The sequence below is a fragment of the Silurus aristotelis genome (assembly GCF_946808225.1).
Source record: "Silurus aristotelis genome assembly, chromosome: 10".
NCBI lineage: Eukaryota > Metazoa > Chordata > Actinopteri > Siluriformes > Siluridae > Silurus > Silurus aristotelis.
Genome location: NC_139583.1, coordinates 6,543,595 through 6,566,867, shown reverse-complemented (window position 1 = coordinate 6,566,867; position 23,273 = coordinate 6,543,595). Strand labels below are relative to the sequence as shown.

Below are 23,273 nucleotides of genomic sequence, written 5' to 3'. Positions count from 1 at the left end.
TTTAGCTTTGGATGTTACATTTCATCAGTCACCTAACACTGAAATCCCTCTTCCCTTCTAAAAAACAAGCTGCTGAATTATACATTCACAGCTCCACTGTTGCTAGTCATTATTTCAGACCAGCACAGCTGCACTTTGGACTGACTTTAGAGAAATACTCTGTCTTTCCCCCTCACTCGCAGATTTTCACTGATCTTCATTCAGAAACACAACACTGACCCTTTACTTCAGCAGAGCACACTTCCTCCCTCTGACATTATGTCCAAACCGACCACACCTTAAACTCACCCCACGTTCCGGCTCAACAATACACACGCTAGAGCGGTGCAGTGACCCACTGGACACGTCGGCCTGCAGGAAATCCACTGATTGTGACCCCCATCAGCCTTTTTCCCTTCCTCTTTATATGGTCACTTTCCTGAAGCCTTTCCACTGGATCATAGAGTTCCCGAAGAGCTGCTGCTAAAGCGATAACGGGGAATAGCTCATACAGAGATGTTCCTGTACAAGCAGGTGGTCACGTAGTGGATGGGAAATATAGTCATGCACACATGATTTTGCTGTTACGTGTAAAAGTGAGTCAGGCAAGGTTCAATGTGAATATGTGTCTATAGAAATCTATCTACTGGTTAAGTTTTCTCTGTCTGTCTGTCTGTCTGTCTGTCTGTCTGTCTGTCTGTCTGTCTGTCTGTCTGTCTGTCATGTCAAGTCTATTTATTTATTTATTTATTTATTTATTTATTTAGTTAGTTAGTTAGTTAGTTAGTTAGTTAGTTATTTTCCAGCATTTAGTTAGTTATTTTTGAAGGACAAGAGCATTTGCTCTTGTCCTTCAAAAAAAGAAGAATTTCATACAAATCAATATTCATCGATTCAATATCTAGTATTATTATGTTCTTGATGCCAGCTGAAACTGCAAAACTGGAAATCCTTAAGTATAGAGAGAACTAATTGTTTCCTGGATTTATTATATATACATATGGCCTAAAGTATGTAGCTACCTGACCATGACACCTATGTGTGCTTGATGAACATCTCATTCCACAGGGATGGTTTTATTACAGATTTCATTTTTCTGGGCAGGCTTTTCAATAAATTTACAATCATTCTGTGACAAGAGCTTTAGTAAGACTGTTGATGTGGTCTTTAGTGAGGAGATCTGGGGTTTGATCTGGGATACTGATGTTGTTGTGCACAGAGGCAGTGACATACTGGAACCAGTTTGGGAGTCTAGTTCCAGTAAAGGGAATCTGTAAAGCTACAGAACAAAGCGATACACTAAGCAATCATGTGCCTCTAAATGTTAAAGCAAAAGTTTGGAGAAGGTTTACATATTACGGCCATGATCAGGCATCTACATGCTTTTATATAATATAAATAATCACACATATCTCCTAATGCATGAAAATATGCTATGACATTAAAACCTTTTCTTTGTCAAATTGTTCATTTTCATTATTTAACAACTTGAACGTAAATTTGTTCACTTAATCGAATTTTCCCAATTTTCCTTCTCCTATTAAATCCATACACACGGAACTCTTCCATGGAATTTCCTTCAGTGATTTCATGAGATCCTCAGCTCTTTCTTTTCACTTTCTTTGCAAATGCTAATTCTAACTGAACTAGAGGTCTTCACGGTGTTTCCTAATGAGGAACAAGAACATATTCCCCACCCGTTCAGATCAATGAACAGATGCTCAGAGTGGCTGCCAGATTTTTATTTTTTTTTATTATCATTATTATTTCCTCTGAAACTTTTTATTGTTTTTTTTTTTTTTTCCACCCACGTGCATATGCACGCTCGCACTTCCTCCTAAATCACCTACGTCCAGTTCCCAGACAAACCCGAAACTTCTCCTTCTTCTCCTGGATCTCGGGAGGTTCTCCTTGTTTTGCGCTCACGCGCCTGCACGAGTTGGAGTCTGGATGAGTGGCGCGCGCGCTAATTGGACGAAGGCGGGCGGGCGCGCACGCGCGCGCACAGCGAGCGTTCTTCTTCTTCTTTTTTTTTTTTTATCCTGCCGTTCCCAAAAGACACGGCGCGCGCGCTTCGACTCCAGGTACAACGCACGAGAGCGCTGAGACGATCACTTCAAAGAGTCTTCTTCTCTCCCCCTCCACCAAACAAGGTAAGGACAGAGTTTTGCCAATAATGCTTTATGAAACTCATAGTGTTTTGTTGTGTTATTGAGCTGCCAGAAAGCGGGAATTTATTTATATGGACAAGTGTGTCAAGTGAGTCGGAGGAAACTTGTGTCTTAGAGCTGAGACAGGGAAACGCTTCTCAGCATGATGCAAACCATAACAAATAAATCAGTGTGCATGCATGCATGCGCATGATTTATTCAAAGTAATAATAATAATAATAATAATAATAATAATAATAATAATAATAATAATAATAATAATTCTGTCCACATGGACTAACTTTAATATGCATGCGTTTCTGACTATGTGGAATCTGTGCACTTGTGGGCATGCTTCACAAACATTTCTCAAAAAAAAAAAATCATTTCATCATCAGTCAGGAGATGCCTGAGCACCAGGGCAACCTCTACATGACCTGAGTGTTAGAGTCACTTCAGAATGTGTCTAGGAGTCACATAGGTAGAATCCTTAAACAGTTCAAGATGTTGACACGCACACACACAAGCACACACACTGCTCCTGCTCTAGGTGATTCCTCAGCTGCTGCTCTACCTGTGTGTGTGTGTGTGTGTGTGCGTGTGTGTGTGTGTGTGTGTGTGTGTGTGTGTGTGTGTATATATGTGTGTGCGTGTGGATGCGTGCATCTTAACATCCCTCCACAAACATAACCCTCACAGCTGGGTTCCAGCCCTCTCGGTTAATGCCTCCACCAGTAAACAGTGATAAAGAGATGGCAAGGGATGAACAGAGGGAGGAAAGAAAGGAATAACTTAAGAGAAGCCTGGACATGCAGGAGGTGCTCAAGTGTGCATGCTTCAGCTGTTAAGATTCCCAAAACTGTTGAACTGTTGTTCATAATTTGAACTACTGTAGAATACAATGCATTCTGAATGCATTTCATTGAAGTAGTATAAAAAAATATAGTTCTACATCAAGAGAAGTTTTAAGTTATCTGTACGGAAAGAAGGCTGTGTTAAACGTTATTTTTGAGTGTATTTGAGTAGCATGTTGATGCAGCATTGTGTTATCAGATGAGATGTACTTTGCTGTGTACAAACACATAAAAACAAATTGCAACAGCTTCTGATATCTAACAGCTTAATCTTAAAGCCATGAATCTCCTGTCCACCTTCTTCTTCTTCTTTTTATTATTATTAATATTATTTTTATTGTTATTATTAGTAGTAGTAGTAGTATGAATAATAATAATAATAATAATAATAATAATAATAATAATAATAATAATAATAATAATAATAATACCATATTTGTGCTCCATTTTTTTTTTAACAGTACTAAAATTTTTAAACCTGAAGAACTAACCTGCATACACATTTAAAAGCATTTATTCACAACCTAATAAAGTCACATATCCATACAAAAACAACAATAAAAGTTTCTTTATATGTAAACATTTGCAGTTTTTAATAGAAATGTGTTTAAATTCCTCATCTTATCTTTTTTATATGCTACAGAATCAAATCAAATTCATCTGTTCTATCTATCCAAGTATCTAATGTACGTATTTTACTCAATTATTTATTTTGGCTGATTTTGGCCCAATTTTAATCCTACTGGTATTGGATCAGAGATCTTTCCAGTTACTATAACTACTATTATAAATAAGAAGAAGAAGGAGAAGAAGAAGAAAAAAAAAACATGGAGTGCATGATAAAGATACACGAAAGCAGGAAGTCATTTGGTGTTGCACTTGTTTGTGTATTTCGTTGAGTATTCCATCATTTTGTTTGTACATACAGTAGCTGTTCTGCATTTGAGTGACAGGTGATTAGAGGTGCAGATTAGCTCATTGTGTCTGCTGCAAAATTGTACCTCAGAAATACAGGGGCTGAGTGACTGATATGGACATAGAACTAAATATTTATTTATTTATTTATTTATTTATTTATTTATTTATTTATTTATTTATTTATATAATAGTACATTGGTACAATTGGGCCATACAGTATGTACCCCTTATTGCACAAATAACCATAAGTATCACAACAAATTCTTGGAAAATCTAGCAATTTGTAGGACATGTTTGTAGCATGCAGTATATTGTTTTCCGAAAGCCTATTAAGTGTGCTAATATTTAATCTCATCTTATACAGCTTTGATTATTTGAGGAAAGCGTTTGTAATAATAATTACTGTGTGCTTCAAGGATGTATAAATTGAATGTCAAATCATTTTACTTTTGTTTTAAGAAGGGTATGTGCTCTTCCCCCTCTTACTCCAGGCCTGCAGCACAGCTCTACAGACCACCATGAGTTACTATATGGATCCAGTTTCGTCCTACCAGCTTCATCACCCAACTAACCATCTGGGTGTGATGGTGAGACACATCATAAATTAGCCCTGTTTGGCTTGAGCAGTCTGTAGCATGAGGCACATGTACGGCAGTGAGTAAACAAACACGTCTTGGTTTGTTTCAAAGGATAGCCTAATTACAAACAATTCAAATTGCACAGGAATGAAATAAAATCTAATTTAATTTATTTGCATTATATTCATATAAATATAAAAGAATACACAATCATGTTTTTGATAATTAGTCATTATACCTTTATGCAAGTGTCTATTTCATTTTGTCATTAGCATCACATGCAATGATATAATTGTTCTGAGGTCGTCCATATTTTACTCAGGCTTTTGTATTGTGTGTGGGATTGTGTGTTCCAAAACGGTAGAAAGGCACAGGTCAGAGATCAGAGTCATGGCAGTAAGTATTACCGGTGACACGTTAGTTTTGCAAATAAAACATCAGCTGAAAAAAAAAGTTAAGTCTCAGCAAACATTCAAATAGGTGAAAATGAAAAGGAAACATAATCGCTTCTGGAAGAAAGAAACAAAAAACCTGTCTGCCACCGCATAGGGTCAGCAGGGTTTACACAGTTCACGGATCCCACGCTTGCGATCTGAGCAGCATGAACAGCTGAATAGAAGTTGCATGATCAAAATGCTGCAAGAACATTTGGCCATCAGTATGCACAGCCTTGACTCGAGAAGGCGCTCAAATAGAGCCCGGACGGGTCACATGCTAATTTGCAGTCGACCCGGTCCACACATGCAGAGTCCAAGCACTCGGTTAATGTGCCCAGGCGCTCGGCGTGTCTTTTGAAATTGAGATGAGAGTTTGCAGGTCTCTTGGCATGGTCAGAGGCTACGTCGAGTGTGCCCTCTGTCAGATTCATAAATTTACATGGTATAAAGAAGAAAAGGGATGCTTTCAGATATCTCCATGCTTATATTATGAGAAGAAAGACTGTGAGGAGCGAGAGAGAGAGAGAGAGAGAGAGAGAGAGAGAGAGAGAGAGAGAGAGAGAGAGAGAGAGAGAGAGAGAGAGAAAGAGTTCGGGAATCGAATTCCTGCTGCCAATTCAGAAGAATGACTGAATAACAAGGGCCTTCTAACAATAACCAATTTCGGCTGAAAGATGTGTTTATATGACGATTAAGATGTGTTATTCTTGGAAATATGCAAGGAAACCCCAAATAAGCCAGTTTTCTCATATTTGCATTAGTAACTAACAATGAAGCAAGCAACTTGACAAGAGGGTTGGACTGCTGACAAGTTTGAGTGTGCCATGTCCTCGTTTGATTATCTAAACCTCAGGACTACTGATTTCACTACTCACTTATCACATCCTGTCACCATGCTTTAGAGAACATGGGGAGAAACTATGATGCCCTTTCAGACTCCAGCATACCCTCCTTTAAACCAACAAATCCTCTTTTAGACCTCACTTCCCTTTACAATCCCCTCATGCACCCTTCCTTTTTTTTTACTCACAACTCCCTCTATCCATTTGTCTCCTCTACGCATGGCTAAAGATTCTCAGACGGTCTCCTCCTGCCGTCAATTCTGCCAGTACCACAAGCTTGTAAAGCTTCTACCAAGGCTTAAGTTGATAACAGAGGCTCTGCTTTTGAAGCAGGCTTTATCAGATGGACAGTCTTTCAGACAGTCTGAGCTTCGCCCCTTTCTGGAGTCAGGTCTTAGTTCACTTATCAGGGATCCTGTCACCGAGACGGTTTGACAGAGTTTTGATGGGAAGGAAATGACATGGAATAAGAATGATGATGGATCCTAAAATCTTTAAAAAAATGAAAACAGATTTTCCAATTGTGTTGCAATTGGGAGTTCCTCTTATAAAGCATGTTTCCCTTATGAGGAAGTTTTTTTTTTTTTGTGATGTTATGAAGACACAGGGTAGCTTTACTGTACCCCACCAGTAAATATCAAGAAACAAGCTTTGAAAACATTCATTCATGTATAGTAATCCTGAGAAGACTTAGCATTGTAGAATGCACGAGTTACTTCTGGTTTTAGACATCATAAACACTTACAAAATATAAATTAAAAGTCCCTGAAAAGTTTTACTGATTGATGGAAGCATTATTCAACATTATTTGGCCTCATCAGTATAATACAAGGAGTGGGCACATAGATTTTTCTTCAAACAGATGACAAATGGTTGTACGAGTGCTATACACCGACTAGGCGTAACATTATGACTGGTAAGTAAATATCACTGATTATCTCTTCATCATGGCACCTATTAGTGTATGAGATATGTTGGGCAGCAAGTGAACATTTTGTCCTCAAAGTTGACGTGTTAAAAGCAGGAAAAATGGACAAGCATAAGGATTTGAGTGAGTTTGACAAGGGACAAATTATGATGGCTAGACGACTGGGTCAGAGCATCTCCAAAACTGTAGCGCTTGTGGGATGTTCCCAGTCTGCAGTGGTCACTATCTATTAAAAGTGGTCCAAGGAAGGTACAGTGGTAAACCAGGGACAGGGTCATGGGGAGCCAAGTCTCATTGATAAATGTGAGGAGTGAAGGCTGACCCGTGTGGTCCGATCCAACAGATGAGCTCCTGTATCTCAAATTGCTGAAGAAGTTAATGCTGTTAATTCCCAACGGGTCAGAACTGTTTTGGCAGCAAAAGGGGACCAACACAATATTAGGCAGGTGGTCATAAAGTTATGACTGATGGGTGTAGATCCATATAAAGTTTTGATAATGTCATCTACATTATGTATTAATCCTAATTTCTCTCCACAATTAACACAAACAATTAAAATCCCCTAATCAATCCAAATAAGCCATTTACTGTAGCTCTGCTTTGCCCAGACCGGAGCTACCGATACTGCTAATAACAAAATGCAACCCAAACAGTTTTGACCACCAAACGTCATCAACGTGAAGCTAACTTAACTGTTAGAAGCTCATTTGTTTTTCTCATGCCCTACTTCCTTTCCTTTTTAGTCGATTTGCTTTTATGCATTGTGTTTTCAAGTGGTCTCCTATAGACTCTTGAATGTTAATGGATTTGCAAAACCAGTTAATTATTATTATTTTTTTTTTTACTTTCACACCCGTCTATAAAATCAAATCAACCGCCACAGATTCGACGCATGTTTATTCAAAGTATTTCAGCATGCGCTTTGACCAGTGAAAGTGCTTTTGGTCTGAGATCAGCTTTTACATGCCGGGAATTTCCCAGACAGAATGTTCATATTTGCTATCTGCTGCCTTCTAACAATCTTGATTATCTCTGCTGAATTTTTATATAACCAGTGGAGTCAGCGAAGAGCTGAACCCTCATCACTCTTACACACACACACAAACACACGCACACACACGCGCGCGCGCTATCTCCAACTTCCCCTTTTTGCTGGACTGACGTCAGTACCCCACTGAGATCAAAGACACAAATATTCTGCTTAAATCACACAAGTTCAACAGAATTTTCAGCTCTTTTTCAGGCCGCAGTGGGGATTTCATAAGCCAGAACTAAAGAGTTTTTTACTAGTTGCTAGTGGTGCATGTTTGAGGATGAATCTCCCATAGCGACAAAAATGACAGTGACTCATTCGAGTCTTTACGTCTCAATCGATCGCAAAGTTTCATTAGAATTTTCACAACGTTCATTCGTAGGAGTTCAACGCAGATTTTCAAGTAGTGGTACATAAAACGTCATTACCAACATCATATCATCATCATCAACATCATCAGTCATTTGTGTGGTATTAAACGCATTTGCCTTTCTGCACTCTTGCAGAGACAGACTGGTGGGATGGCGGTGTCTATGGTAACGCAGAGTCAACTCCCTGGAATGTGCCACCCCCAGCACGCACCCCCTGCCAGAGCTGCATATGCCCATGACATCACGCTGCAGGAAGTACCCAATGGCCCAGAGTTCTGCCCCAATGGTAAGCTGCTTGGAAGTGAAAAGGGTAGCTCTATCAGGTTCTAATGAACATTTTATAAGTTTTTAATCTGTGCTATCTAATTCACAGACATTTCTTCTCCTTATATCTTTTGTGTGAAAAAATTCCTTCAGGGTCTTTTGAACTAGCTCATAACTAAAGTGATCGCTATGAGGTCATTCATGTCATTATGAAGAATAGAGCAGCAGATTGTTCATGGCAAACAGAGGCTGTTGTATAAGTGCGTACACGCACAATCTCTCTCACACACACACACACACACACACACACACACACATGCACATGCACATGCACACACACGTCTTTTGAGTACAAGACAAAAAGGCATCTGGAAAAGGCATCGCTTTGAGGTCAATGTCCGTGTTGTCCCCCAGAGAACAGTGCTCGCTCTGCCACAATCATGTGTGTATTTGTGTGTGTGTTCCTAAAAAAGAGTATACGGAGTAAGATGAAGAGGGAGGGTGTCCACATGCCCAGCATTTTTTGGTTATAATTTTTTTTTTTGACTGTCGTTTATTTAAAACCAGAACATTCCTCCCAGTGCATTGCCTCTGTTTGACATCACCCTCTCGCTTTTCATGTTGATATATGACATGGACAATGACTCATGCAATGTTAGCTTGTGTATGTGTGTGTGTGTGCATGTGTGTTTGCGGGGGCTGTATTTTTGGGCATCATTTCTCCTCCGTCACCTCCCGGGCGGGATGCAAGGGCACAGGGGTGCAAGAGCGGCCGTCCTTTTCCCAAGCCTCAGGCCTCTGGGGGACCGTGAGGGGATGATGGGATTTGCTGATGTGTGCTGGCGACAGACACACTCTCACATACTCACTCAAAGCCTGCAATACTCCCACTGTTTGACCATTGACAGTATCAGTTGGAAAAAATAAATGTTCTCTCCAGTGCAATGCGTGAGAGAACCCAGTGTTCCCTAAAGAGTTTCTGAAGAATAAAATGTCTCAACTAGTAGCATTAGAACATTTGTAATTGCTAAACCATTTTTATTTAATCAATCATCTTGCTATAGCAGCTTGATCCAGGTCTGTGGATCCAGACCCTGTCCCAGAACTTCATGTATAATCAGATGCCTTCCTATGTAAATGTAGTATTTAAAGGAAGCCAGAGATCTTAGTGGAAACCCATATGGATGTTGGTAGTTCATGAGAAAGTCCACACAAACAGTAATCTGAGCTCAGCTCAGGATCAACTCAAGGATACTGGAGCTGTGAGTTAGCAATATTACCCTCCTCCACTACTTTGTCACATTTGGAACTAGCACCAAATTGTCCTAAATATTTTGAATAATTAAAGATACACACATCTAATTTTATCTGGCTTCACTTAATACATGTTAGTTGTTCAGTTGAGTCTGGTGTCATACAAAAATGAATGGATGGAAGACACTATGTAAGACAAGTAACCTCACAACAGGTTCACGTGCTTTCAGCCAGACCACCAAAACCAGAAACCGTTGGCTCACTGCAGGAGCTGTTAGTCAAACTGAAACAGTCTGACCTTGACTGTTATAGAGCAACCACGAGCAGGACCCGTTGCACTTGCTGACTCCCAAAGACCTCAATAACCACTGCTAAACCGGAGTTAAATTATAACCCATGAGCTAATTATTCAAACCTAATAAGGCTGAAGGAATTTAATGTAGAAATGTCGTTTCAAAGGGCTTAATAGTTAATGAATCAATATCAGTTACTGGTTTCCCTGCTGCAAAATTTGGTTTTAGGATCATTTAGATTTACAGTCAGGTCCAAACCTCTGAGAACGCATTACTTCTGTTTTGCATTCTTTTCTAAAGTAAAGTGTAATATTTTTTCCCATTGAATTTTTTTTTAGCAACAACAACTTGCCATGGGTTTAATGGAAATGTATTTAAAAACTTTTTAGATCGAATCCACTGAAGTGAATACGTACCAGGGACAAAGGGCAGTATCACAAATAATGTCTGAGAAAGTGCAGAATCTTAACTATTGATTATTCGAAATGCTTTCTTTCTTTGTTTTCCTAAAATCTAAACGTTTCAGCTATAATCCAAACAATTCAATTTCAGACCTTTGGAAAGCACTGTATGTGTCCATTTGGTTTTTTGTAGATTTTTTTTGAAGGTCTTTTTTTGTTTGATGAAGCAGGTTCTCCACCTGCTATTTGCTGCTCTTGACCTCCCTCAACTGGGCCTTTGAATAAATCCAGCTTAGATCATTCCTTTCTTTCTTTGCACACGTTCACATGAACAAGACCTTCATATTTCTGTAATTAATCAGTGCCATAGTTCTGAGAAAAATGTGAAGGCCAAATATTTTTTCCGCTTGCAAAAAAGTGGATAATTAAAGCAGGCAGTCCAGTCCGAAATTGCTACAACACTATTGGAAACACAGTTGGCAGGCTTCTCTTTCGGTTTCCAGGTGTGTCGTGAAACGCACACCCTTGGTGTGTATGAGTGCTTGCTGTGAGCTGATGGCTGCCTGCTGTTGCTGCAGGTGTGTGCAGTTAAACCAGATCATGGACTATTAACTGCTCCCCTGTGACACGTGTGAGCTATATGGGAAACATGAAACGCTCCACTTTTGTCTGCATTGTGTCATATTTTTCTCTGTTCATCCCACTTGTACAGTGTGCATGTGTTTTATCAAGGTGTATAAGAGGGTTTCCAGTGTGAATATGTTTCATGTAAAGTAAAGTGTGTCGATATGGAGAATCTTTACGCTTGTCCCTTGCTGTCCACGCCAGATGTTAAGTATGTGCTTGGCTGGAAACACATATTGTCACACACATTACTTCCTGACATGCTCCATGCCACGGTCATGTTTACACCAAACCTCCTGTCTATTTCTCTTACACACTAAACACACTCTCTCAGAGATAGCACTGCACAGGCTCACACACTTACAGATGTGTGCCATGTTATCGTGACTTATGCACCTTTGCACAGTGTGCCGTTGCGTATACATCAGTATTCAGACCTACAGAAATATTCAGGAGTTATGCAGTGTAGTGCAAAAACAGTACCGTCTCAGTAATGAATCAACAATTTAGCATCATCCAGATGAGTCTGGTTCCCCTCAATAGTTTGATTTCATGCAATTTCATGGATAGTTTACATTATATGGTTACCATTGGCTGGAATTAACTTATAGGGACTATTATACTAATTAAAAATGTATTTATATCTATTAATTTTTGTAAAGCTGCTTTTGGACAATAGCCATTGTGTTAAAATTTAATACAATGGGATTGAAAACTTGAGATTCTGACACTAAGCTCAGCTCAAGGAAGTTCAACATTAGACTCAGTACTACTTTCTGGCAGTTTATTGCAACTACATATCAATTGTAAAGTATATTTTGGACACTCAGAAAACTGCTAAATGTCACTTAAAGCCAACATTAAACATATAATTGTAACACTTTAAGCAATGTATATTCTGATTTATGGGAAGATTAATGGAGATGCATTGAAACACTTTAAAGACATCTCTGAGGACAAAAATGTGATAGATAAAATCAGCTGTGAATTTGCAATCGTCAGCTTATTCTACAAACCATGGGTTTGTTTTCTTTGCTAAAAATTGGTATCTAATCGAGTCATAAAACGTAACCTTGTACACAAGTTCATGACCTCAGGTTAGTATCTCGATTTTAACTTTTTTACATTTACATTTATAGCATTCAGCAGAGGCCCTTATCCAGAGCAACTTATAATTTTCTCATTCATACAACTGAACAGTTGAGGGTTAAGGGCCTTGCTCAAGAGCCCAGCAGTGGGAGCTGGCAAGTGGTGGTGGGACTTGAGCTCATGACCTTCTGATCAGATATCCAACATTTTAATAACCTTCCTCTAACAGTGTTACAAAAAACCGAGTTCATGACCTCAGTTTTGTATCTCATTTTAACTTTTTAGTGTGTAAGATGATTATAAGCAGGAATGTTTTACTTGGCAACCTCAGTGGTGTGGATTTATACCTGGTGGTATCACTGCAACTGTAAGAATGCATTTATCTGTAACAGATATGTGAATATATGCGATATGAGCCTTGACCGTTGACTGACATCATCATCATCATCATAATCATCATCGTCATAGATGGAATCTTTATACAGGAAGTGTACTTTCAGTTGGGATTTTAGTTGCTCTTGCATATCTCTCTCTCTCTTTCTTGAACACACACACACACACACACATGTTAGACATTGTACATGAGTGTCTGTAGCTTGTAAACCTTGTGAATCTGTGAATCCTACATACTCTACATGTGTTCTTGTGTCTGTGTAAATCTCCGTGTTAATGAGCGGAGGGCTATTATAAACACTTTCACACTTTCACATCAATTCAACTGACACATGTTGGGTTAGCCTTTGCTACGAGAGCTCAGTGTGAAAACATCATCCCTGCTACACACACCGGCAGCTTACGTATACTTTTGGAAGCACTAACATCCACTCGGGCCGAGCGAGCAGCTGTGTTTGGGCACCCTGGGACCAGTCGCCTGGGTTTCAGGAGATGTGATTTGACAGCTGGACAGTACAGGAGAAGACAAACTACATGTTACGTGGCTGATACGGAAGAGTTGGCGAGTGTGCTTGTGTGTTACTATAAGTGCATGCGTGGGCGCGTGTGTTTGGAGGAGGGGGGGACATAGGTTTCTCTGACGAGGGGCACGTCCTCTTGAGTGAAGGCCTTTTTTTGGCTTAAAGTAAACAGGCGGCCGGCGGGGGTCTGGGGGTTATGGGAAAGGAGGAAACAGCGATGATAATCAGCCCTGCGCACACTTCCCTCCACTATAAACCAAAAAAAAAAACAAAAGAGAGAGAGACAGGGTGATAGAGAGAGAGAAAGAGAGAGGGCAATACAAATGAGTGGGTAAACAAATCAGAAGAGAGACGACAGTTTAAGTAACTACTAAATAAGTCAATATTTGTAATTATTTGTATTATTATTATTATTATTATTATTATTAAAATGTTTATTATTATTATTGATATTATTATTATTATTATTAGTAGTAGTAGTAATTTTAGTAGTAGAAGTAATGAGTGTAGTATTGCTATTTGAAATAGTAGAATTTTAGTATTATCAAAGTTATTATAATATAACTATATTAAGTATATTATATTAGGTTATTTCAAAATAAAAACTAAAGTAAAAACTAAAAATAAAAAGTGGAAAAGGCTATTTGCATGGAATCTTGCAAGATGTTGCTTAACTCTGGAGAACTCGAGTTTCCCCTCAAACCATTGCATCTAGCAGTTACCAAAACACACACACACAGATACATACATATATATATATATATACACAGTACAGACCAAAAGTTTGGACACACCTTCTCATTCAAAGAGTTTTCTTTATTTTTATGACTATGAAAATTGTAGAGTCACACTAAAGGCATCAAAACTATGAATTAACACATGTGGAATTATATACATAACAAAAAAGTGTGAAACAACTGAAAATATGTCATATTGTAGGTTCTTCAAAGTAGCCACCTTTTGCTTAGATTACTGCTTTGCACACTCTTGGCATTCTCTTGATGCCTACTTTGAAGAACCTACAATATGACATATTTTCACTTTTTTGTTATGTATATAATTCCATATGTGTTAATTCATAGTTTTGATGCCTTCAGTGTGAATCTACAATTTTCATAGTCATGAAAATAAAGAAAACTCTTTGAATGAGCAGTTGTGTCCAAACTTTTGGTCTGTACTGTATATATATAAAAAATATATAATCTTTTTTTTTTTTTTTTTTTTTTTGCTAAATCATACACACTGTAATCTTTCTGCTAAGATGTTTTCACTTGATATTATTCTTGCAATATGGCCAAACATCAAACATCGAGATGACGAAATATGTAACTTCCCTATTTCCTATTTCCTCACTTGAACTCCTGCAATGTGGTCATTAATAGAGCACCATTACTTTAGTATATACATGGAAGGTAAAACTCGTATACCCAGGAAATGGAAGTAATCACAAGAATGACTCACATGTTGGTACAGCACAGGGAGGAAGAGAGAAAGAAGATCATCTCGAATATTCTTAATTCTCATGGGAAGTGTCGTGTATCAGTTCTGTGTGTGTATGTGTGTGTGTGTTTGTGCACATTCCTGCATTCTATGAAATATTCATACTGATCCCGGCCTTTTGACATGACAGATCAATGGCCTGAAGAGCAGCAGTACCAAGGACAGGGTGAACTATTAAAGAATACAATTTGCCTATCTGTGTGCTATTGTGTGTGTGAGGAAGACAACGTGCATGAGCTTGGTCTGAGTAGGTAAGTTAAGAGTAGAAAAGAAAGACAGCGGCATAGCTGTTGCTTTACATAGCTGGAGAGTAGGAGAGGGGGAAAAGGAGGAGGGGAAGTGGATAAGGAGGAGGGAAAGCATGAGGGGTGTAATTTAATTAGTTCCACAATGGGGTGAATGGGCAGACACATGGCTGAGCTAATGGTGGAGTACGATGTGCCTTTTAGCAGTGCTAATTGTTTTGAAAGAGCCCGGCCTGTCTACAGACAGCATCAGGTTGGGGGGGGGCTTTGTTCCAGAATTACCCCTGCGTCCCTTCCTCCACATATGCCCCCTTATAAGCTCTGCACCCGCCTCGGGGTCTCCTGCCATGTCCAATGTGAGCAGGAACGCCATGGACAGTGGTTTCTTTAAAAGGGCTAAAAGAATGACGGGAGACGTGATTCCCAGGAGTCCATGATGTGTGCCATCAATAACAGACACACTTAGCAATTGCTCTAGCTGTTAGTTGAAGAGTTATGTTTTTTTGGTTATTATAATCTGAAATGACTGTTCGGTTTCACTGAATAGGTCAAAGACAATTAGACTAATATAGTACATACAGGAAGTTGTTCATTTCATTATCTAAAACATTGGTTCTCAGATTGGGATTCTGGGAGCTCCAGAGGTTTATAAAGCCAAGCGTCTGGCAAATGTTACATTTGTGACAGCGAGGGAAAACAGAATCCATCTTTATCAAAACTGTTTTTCATTATTGAATTCTTACAGGAGCCTGATAGAATTGAATTGGATTAAATTGCCGTTTAATTTAAACCTCAAACAAGCAAGAGTATAAATAAGGTCAACTTGGTACTCATACGTTCTTTTGAGGAAAAGAAAGATTTTTTTTGGCTTTAATATATAGAGAAAATATTATTGTAGGCATATATAAGAACGTAGACCTGGATTGTTTAATTATTTGTAATAGGATCACATATGCTGACCTGCTCACTTGTTATTGTGCTATTTTAATTCTGAAGGTCCCAGTGCCAAAATCATGACAAAAAGCATCAAGGCCTCATAGTTATATATGTTCTGAATTTAGCTTGGAATGTTTAAAGTTACAGGACTCACTCTGATTAGCACGTTCTAAAAAGACTAGCGGCACTTACTCTCTGTTCAAGTAATTCCCACACAACTAAGGGCTGCTTGGAGGCAGAGCTCATGCTTTCCGTAACATCAAGCTCTTTTTCCATGGCCGTATCGAAGCAACAGTTTTGTTTTGGTGAGTCAACAAGCTCAAGAGTTATAGTTGCAATCGAGCTTGGGAGGAAGAATGAATTTTGTATTTCATGAATCAAACCCAGCATTCCCTCATGCATGTGGTGTGTGTGAGCAGGATCAGGAGTTTTCTTATACAACACTGATGGGATTTCCCAGATCCTTCAGTGATTGGGATTCCCCGAAGGCCAAAATAACCATAAATATGACTGTGTAATGATGGCGATGATCGTTATCCTGGTGATGATTCATTACAAAAATTGAGTAGCAAATAAGAATTTTTTTTTTGCTCTTATTTCTAGGATTAAGGAATTTTTTTTATTATATCCCAGTTTACAACTTTTCCTTTGTGACCCTCTTTGATGAATTCTATCTCAGTTAACCCCATGAACACAGCTATAGAATCTAACAGGCGTTTTACAGCATTCATGTGCAATTTGCTCAGTAAGCACTCCCATTATAGCATCAAAGCAGCATGAAGAAATGACAGACCTCAAGTAGACATCCTCCCTACCCCCATCTCTGCATTTTCCTATAAAGAAAAAAATGCCACTCAGCAAGCCCTCTCTATGATATTAGTCAGCAACCCCATTAGTCTTAATGGCTGCCCCTGGGCATTGAGAAGCCTAGCCTGGCCTTTTAAGGACTATACAAGGCGCTCATTAAAGCTAAAACAAAGAAGGCTAGTGAGAGAAGGAAGGAGGGAACGAATGAATGAGGGAGTGTCTGCGTAGGGGGAGTAAGAGATCACCTACTACTTTTATTAGCTTCTACAAGCTCTTGGGTTTTCTAAGGTTCTGACCACAGAAGCCCTTGAGAAGATCCCAAAAATTTGTACCATTGCTCATATCTGTCAGTTGAAACACTATCCAGACAGGCTAATGGCTAGTGTGCGAGGTATCCCTGTTTAAAAATCTATAATTGATCAATATCACCGGCTCCCAGCTTTCTCGAATCCATTTAGAGGCAGGTGGCATGGTCAAACCTGCTGCTGAAAAAGACCAGCCGGTATTGACTGGGCTAACAGGGTTATTCTGAATACGCAAGCCCAGACAGACCAAATGCTATATCTCGACACACTTCCTTTTCTAAAAAAGGCCTTTGATTAAAAAGGAAAGAAAAGACTGCATTGTACCGGTTAATTTTTGAGAACATTTGTTCTGAAATGGATGAATGCTTTTGACAAGCCCTCTCACAGTTGTCAAGGCCATCAGGCTTGGCGAAACGAGACGATCAGGACATGACAATTGTAATGGCAATCTGTTGCCATGGCAGCTAATTAACTTAATGCAAGCACAGACTCTCTCTCTCTCTCTCTCTCTCTCTCTCTCTCTCTCTCTCTCTCTCTCTCTCTCTCTTATTCTATTTCTCTTGATATTCATGCTAAAACAACAACAAAAAAAATCCATGAACAATTGTGCTTGGTTGATGTAGCCATATCTGTAATTTGGAACTGTCAAATTTAGACCATCTAAAATATTCCACTATATATAACTTGAACAAAGAAGGTAAAGTTTAGCAAAACATGTTTAAATCCCCAGCTAAATCAGTGTTTGTACATAGCTACTGTAGTCATTGGTCATTCAACAGCCTCACTGGGAGTAAAATAAGATGCACACTTTCAGATTTAAAAGTCGGTCATGGGCAGCACTGTGTATAAAGAAGAGAGATGTGGTAAGAGGATCCTCAGTAAAATGCCACATTTGAGTTTTTATTGATCCAGTCAAGGTGGGCAGGAAATACTCTGAGGTGTTTATAGGATTTGGCCAGCCTTACAAGGGCACTCACTCCCATCAGCACATTCACACACTCTCATTGAAAACTGGCTCGTTGAACATTATTGCTGATTTATTTCACACAGGCTTCTGCCCTTTAATCTGCTGTACACTTGAGTTCAGAAAGAGATGCAAAGTCAAGACCTGGCATGGTTTACTTGGTCTTTATATAGATTGTAATATAACACCAGAAGATAAGGTGAACACAAGGTAAACAATGTCCTTTGTGGGTCAGGGAAGCACAAGGTAAACAGTATCCTTTGTGTCTCATGATAGTTTGTCACGAGGTACCAATGCAATGTTAGAACCTTTCTCCTGTAAATCTACATTACCTCTAAGTTTTTCACTGAACCCTAGTTTGGTCTTTCTGTTGCTACTAAATAATCTCAACAGACAACATTTGGAGCATGGCAAAGAAGACATGGGTAGTTGGATCTCCAGGAGGAGACTCTGTGGCTACTAGGATTCTTTAAGGTTATAGCTTAGTCTGACCAGTTACCAGCTGTCAAAACACTGACTGACCTCAACAAGATGTAGGACCATCATTGTCAGATGATAAATTATTTTCTGGGTGGCTAAACAGTGAGTGTTTATGGTTTTGCTTTAAGGTTGTGTACTACCGTTATTCTTTCGTAAATATTGTTATATTTATATTTCAGTGCATTTCAGTCTTTTTTTTATTCTTTTTTATTCTTTTTTATTTTTTATTTTTTCGTTTTATTTTATATTTATATTTACATATTGCTGCTGGCCTCTTGGTCTAACTTGTATTCTGGCTGCCAAAACAGAGGCCTAACTGGTCAAACTGGTGGACCACCTTTGCCAGCTGGTAAATGATTTGACAAAGCTAATCAGAGATATCAGTTAAAGTTGCATTTTATTCTGAGATTAACAGTTTTTATCCAGAAACACCCTTTCTACCCACACTTACCCACCACCAGCCAGTGGTGAACAAATTGCACAATGTATTTGAGTAGAGTTACAGTAGGTAGAAATATAACTCCAGTAAAAGTAAAAGTGCTCCCTTTAAACATTCACTTGAGTAAAAGTATATATACTTAAGTATCCAAAGTACTTATAATGTTCTTAATATCATTTCTCTCACAAGACTCTTTGCTTAATAAACGTAGTTTATGTAAAAAGACTCAAATGTTACTTTTGGCAACCAATCTATTAATAGAACGATATTAATGAGTCAAACACTGATATCTATTATAACTTTCTTTTCAACTGCTTCAAAAGAAAACCGTGCAATGGGTGTTGTGGAAACTTAGAGTCAGGAGATCATTTATTCCTCTCCAAATGTTTTTGCACTGTTGCTAAACTGTATATTTGTGCTGAGTAGATACCACCAAGCGGAAATCAAAACAAGTTAAAATAAATGTGATCCACCCTGATTGGTGGCTTACTGTGTGCTTGACCAGTTAAGTTTTTATCTACTTATAAATTATAAGGAATAACTGATTTTGCAAAAAGTAGTTGTGTAAAAAAGTACGATATTTGACTTTGAAATGTAGTTAAGTAAAAGTCAAATTCTCCCCAAATGGAAATACTTTAGTAAAGAACATACATGCGAAAAAGCTACTTAAATACTGTAGTGAATTACATTTACTTTGTTACTGTCCACCAATGCAAAAAAAACTTATCCAGTGTTTTAGTAGTTATTCATCAGAGACATTCAGTACACTTGAACACTAGAAGTAATACCATTACAGGGACGTGTAGTATGATATCACACTTTGAGCAACGGATTGCATAATTTTTTTTTTCGTGTGTGATTGCTCAATGTCATTCACGGTGGGCTTGTACACGTTGTGACTTCTGTTTCTTGTGAAATCTGCCAGCATCTGCTACTGAAGGAATGTGGGAAAAAATCTACCAGGATGAGAAGATCCTAGAACTAGTCATAAGTTGGGTGGAGGAAAATAGAAAGAGGAAGAAAATAAAACACTAATAGAAAGAAAAGTAATGATCAAGTATCAGAGAAGTGTGTGAGGTAAGTTGAAGAGTGAATCAGACTCGACGCCGCCCATTTACATAGTGACGCCCAGAGAGAGAGACAGAAAGAGAGAAGGAGAGGAAAGGAGAGAGGGATAGAGCGAGAGTGAGTGGGTGAGTGAGTGAGTGAGTGGGGAAGGGAGAGAGAAAGAGAGAAAGAGAAGTTCGCGCCCGAGATACAGGATACCGTGCATATAGTATAATAATAGTAATAGTTATAACAGAAGAACGGCGTTTTTGATCGCAGGGTTTGTAAGGGACTGTAAGGCGCGCGCTCAACGCGAGACCATGACGGCTGCCGTGGAAATGACGCCAACGTTAACTATAATAAAATCAGAGAAAGCAGACGGTGAGTAAAACGCTTTCTTTGAACATATGTTTATATAGTTTGGTTGATTATTATTGCATTTTATTTGTTTCTTTTAGTTTTTTTTTTTTTTTTTCTGGTTCTGTGCGCGCGCTTAAACTGCTGTCCCCGATGGCTCGCGCACCAGTTTCTAACGCGCAGAGCCCCTCGCGCTCGAGCACGGTCAGGCGATGCTCGGCACAGCGCGCGCCAGATGCGCCTATCAATTATGTATTAGATCTGAGGAGCGAGGAGCTGCGTGCAGTGTGTGTGTGTATTTGAGTGTGTGTGTGTGTGTGTGGGAGCGAGCATGCTCGAGCAGGCATTCTGCGTCCTCAGATTTCCATAACAATGCGATATGCGCTGTAATGTAAATGTTTAAATACTGTGGCACGCCTCAAGTTGCAAGAAGCATTTACGTGCATGCAGCTGGTTTGTCAATTTCTTGTAGTAAGAATCAATAAAGCTGTACAAAAATACACGTTTTCTCAAAGCTCTCAGTGAGGAAACTTTCCCTCTTGCTCATGCATTGACCAGTGCTGACCAAGCTGCTTGTCACGATGTTGACAGTTTGTGTCATGCCAGTGTCTTGAGCCAGGCATAGGGCGAGGCGCATGGCCGCAAACATGACCACAATGAGAAGTTGCAAGATCAGGTGGTATGCTTGACGTTAAAGCTTATGTTTAGACACAAAAGTGCTACAGGATTTGAAGTGCATGCAACTTTTTTTTTGAAGTCATGTTCTGTAGAGTCCTTATTTAGGATGAGGCAGTATGTCATTTACGTTGCCATCATGAGATCAGCTTTCGTAAAGGCAGACATTATGGCTACCCATGGCCATTCTGAGAGGAAACGTCTGGCATTTCTCACGCGGGCGATGAAAGATTTAGTTGTCGTGATGCTGTTTCATGGCCTTCTCATGCCAGCCAAAGGGCGAGGCGCAGGAGAGGGGCCCGCATGCTTGACCATGATGGAGAGTGGGAGAGGAAGTCACGGAGGGCGCATGAGGTGCGGCATGAGCAGTCAGCATTATCATCCTCCCCCTCATACTCCTGACAAGGCACTCCTGAAACTTGGACTGAGGTGATGATCGTGCTGGTTAATGCTTAGAGAGAGGGAGTGAGTGTCTGACCGAATATAGCCGTGTTGTACACCCGTCCAATGCACTCTTCTAACCTGACCCTGTTTGTGCTCGGTCAGCGGAGCATGGCGAGTTCAGTGGCCGCTGGTTTTCCTGAGCAAAAAAAAAAGAAAAGCTGACTGTTGTTATAACATCTGTGCGTGCTGCTTACTCTGAGGATCGTACACACCGCAGCACACAGCTGTATGTACATCATAGAAAAAAAAAAATGTATTCGCACCATAAGTGTCAAACTGACTGACTGAGTGTGATATGAATCACTACAAGACACACAAGCAGGTATGATCTCGAATTTACATGCACAGGCAATGCTTCCCTATCACAAAACTTTATCAGGCATATGGAAAAACACTGCAGAAAATGCTGAAAGTTGCACTCGAATTGCCAAAACGCTGTGGTGGTATCTTGCAAAACCATTTCACAACACAGGCTCCCTCTTGCTTGGTCAGTACGGAGAGTCCTTGTTTGCCAAAGAGTGAAAATTCAGCACAGTGCTTACAGTCATCTGGTGTGTTCATTCACATATTGTGCCTGTTCATACTTTGGGGCAACTAAAGTATGCTAGTATATTAGTATATGCATATTAGCTGAGATGTCGTCTAAACACACAGCAAGGAGGACAAGAGAATGTAAAGAAAAAGCCCTTTCTGTTAGTGACACTCAGGACAGATTTAGTACTTGCACATTTCTGAGAAGTTTGCTTAGATGTAAAACGATGAGGGTTAGCGGTGAACTTCAATGAATAAGCTTCTTCCTTGTGCTAGCATAACATTTTCAGTGCCCCCTCACAACTAGGTTTATAATAAAAAACTACTGTACTAGCCTTTCTTTTAATTCAAGTAAAGAGAGAAAGTAGCACGGTAAAGCCATATGCAGTACAGCGATTATCTTAAAGCTGATCTACTCAAGAGAAATAGAGGAAGAACAGACAATAGAGGCTCCAAATAAGTGCAATGACCTCCGAAGAGCGCATTTAGGTTCTCAAATAGTCGCGCTTTAATATGATCGTATTTGCACTTCTTGTTAGTTAATAAACAATGCAGGGTAGGACAGAGTTTTTTTTTTCTCTCTCCGAAGACCCCCACAAAGGCTTCGAGTCCAACTTATATAACATGAAGCCACTGTGAACTGGAGGCAAACATGAACCATATGCTTGCGTAGCACTGATCTGGAAATGGTGCCTTCAAGCCATTTCAAGACAGGCTTGTTTAAAATAGCTATCGCTCCCACCAGCATGACGGCTCTGCAAAACAAAACAATATCAAAAGTCCGAGCGTACAGAAAGAGCCGAGATGTGCGCTTATAACATGTAGTGTCAAAGCGCTTGACGACAGGGTTGCTGCTTTCATCTCTGACCAAAGAGTACTTAGCACGGCCAAGTGGGTCAGCAACAACATGAGAGAAAGCCAGAGGTCACATCCCACCCACTCGTTTTTCAGGCCGCAGAAAGAAGTAGCTCTTGATGAGGGTGCTGCTTGCTTTCTTTTTCGCTTTCTTCTTTTTTGCTTAGCTGAAAACCAGGGTTCAGTGAGTGACAGGAATGTGTAAGGGCTGGGTGGGCTGCCCGCTGCCTGCTTTTATCTGATTAAGATGCTGCCTCATCAGCATCTGTGCTTATACACACTAGCTTCATAAAGATGCAATATCTTACACTGTCAATGACCACACAGTCCTTGCCAGCAGTATGTGCTCTGCATCCATTGTAACACAGGTGTCTGTTTGATTCCAGGCCTAGTAGCTCGTAGCTGTGATGTTTCCGTGAATTTTAAACGATCCAGCCGGAGGTGTTACTCTTGCCCCAGGCTTGCTCTGCCAGACTCTGGGCATGCCAAGCAGCCTGGCAGCTGTACAAACATGAGGCTTGGTGATCGGTGATCATATGATGTGGGTTGGTGGTAAAGCACAACAAATGACTATGCCTTGGCTCGTTTTTAGCAGGACTCTGAATGTTTTACGAGTCCGAATGAAAGTGTGTGTGCTTTAATGAGAGGTGTGAGGCATGCCAGAGCGTCTAAACTTGTCTAGGCATGCCAGAGTGTCTAAACTTGTACACTAAGCGTCCATAGTTCTATAGATCATATTATATTTGGGGGAATTAAGAC

General features: G+C 39.7%; 1 protein-coding gene across 2 annotated transcripts in view; it reads left to right on the top strand.

Moving 5' to 3' along the window:
- Positions 1-2,011: 2,011 nt before the first annotated feature.
- Positions 2,012-23,273, top strand: part of ets1 (v-ets avian erythroblastosis virus E26 oncogene homolog 1) — a 37,110-nt gene continuing 15,848 nt past the window's right edge. Inside the window, exons 1-3 of one of the 2 annotated variants that reach the window (XM_083553336.1) lie at positions 2,012-2,132; positions 4,393-4,488; positions 8,226-8,376. In XM_083553336.1, coding sequence (XP_083409462.1) covers positions 4,420-4,488; positions 8,226-8,376 — 220 coding nt within the window. In that variant the 5' untranslated portion in view covers positions 2,012-2,132; positions 4,393-4,419. Of the gene's footprint in view, positions 2,133-4,392; positions 4,489-8,225; positions 8,377-19,713; positions 20,034-23,273 lie in introns of those variants that run through there. The other variant, XM_083553337.1, reaches the window with a different exon arrangement.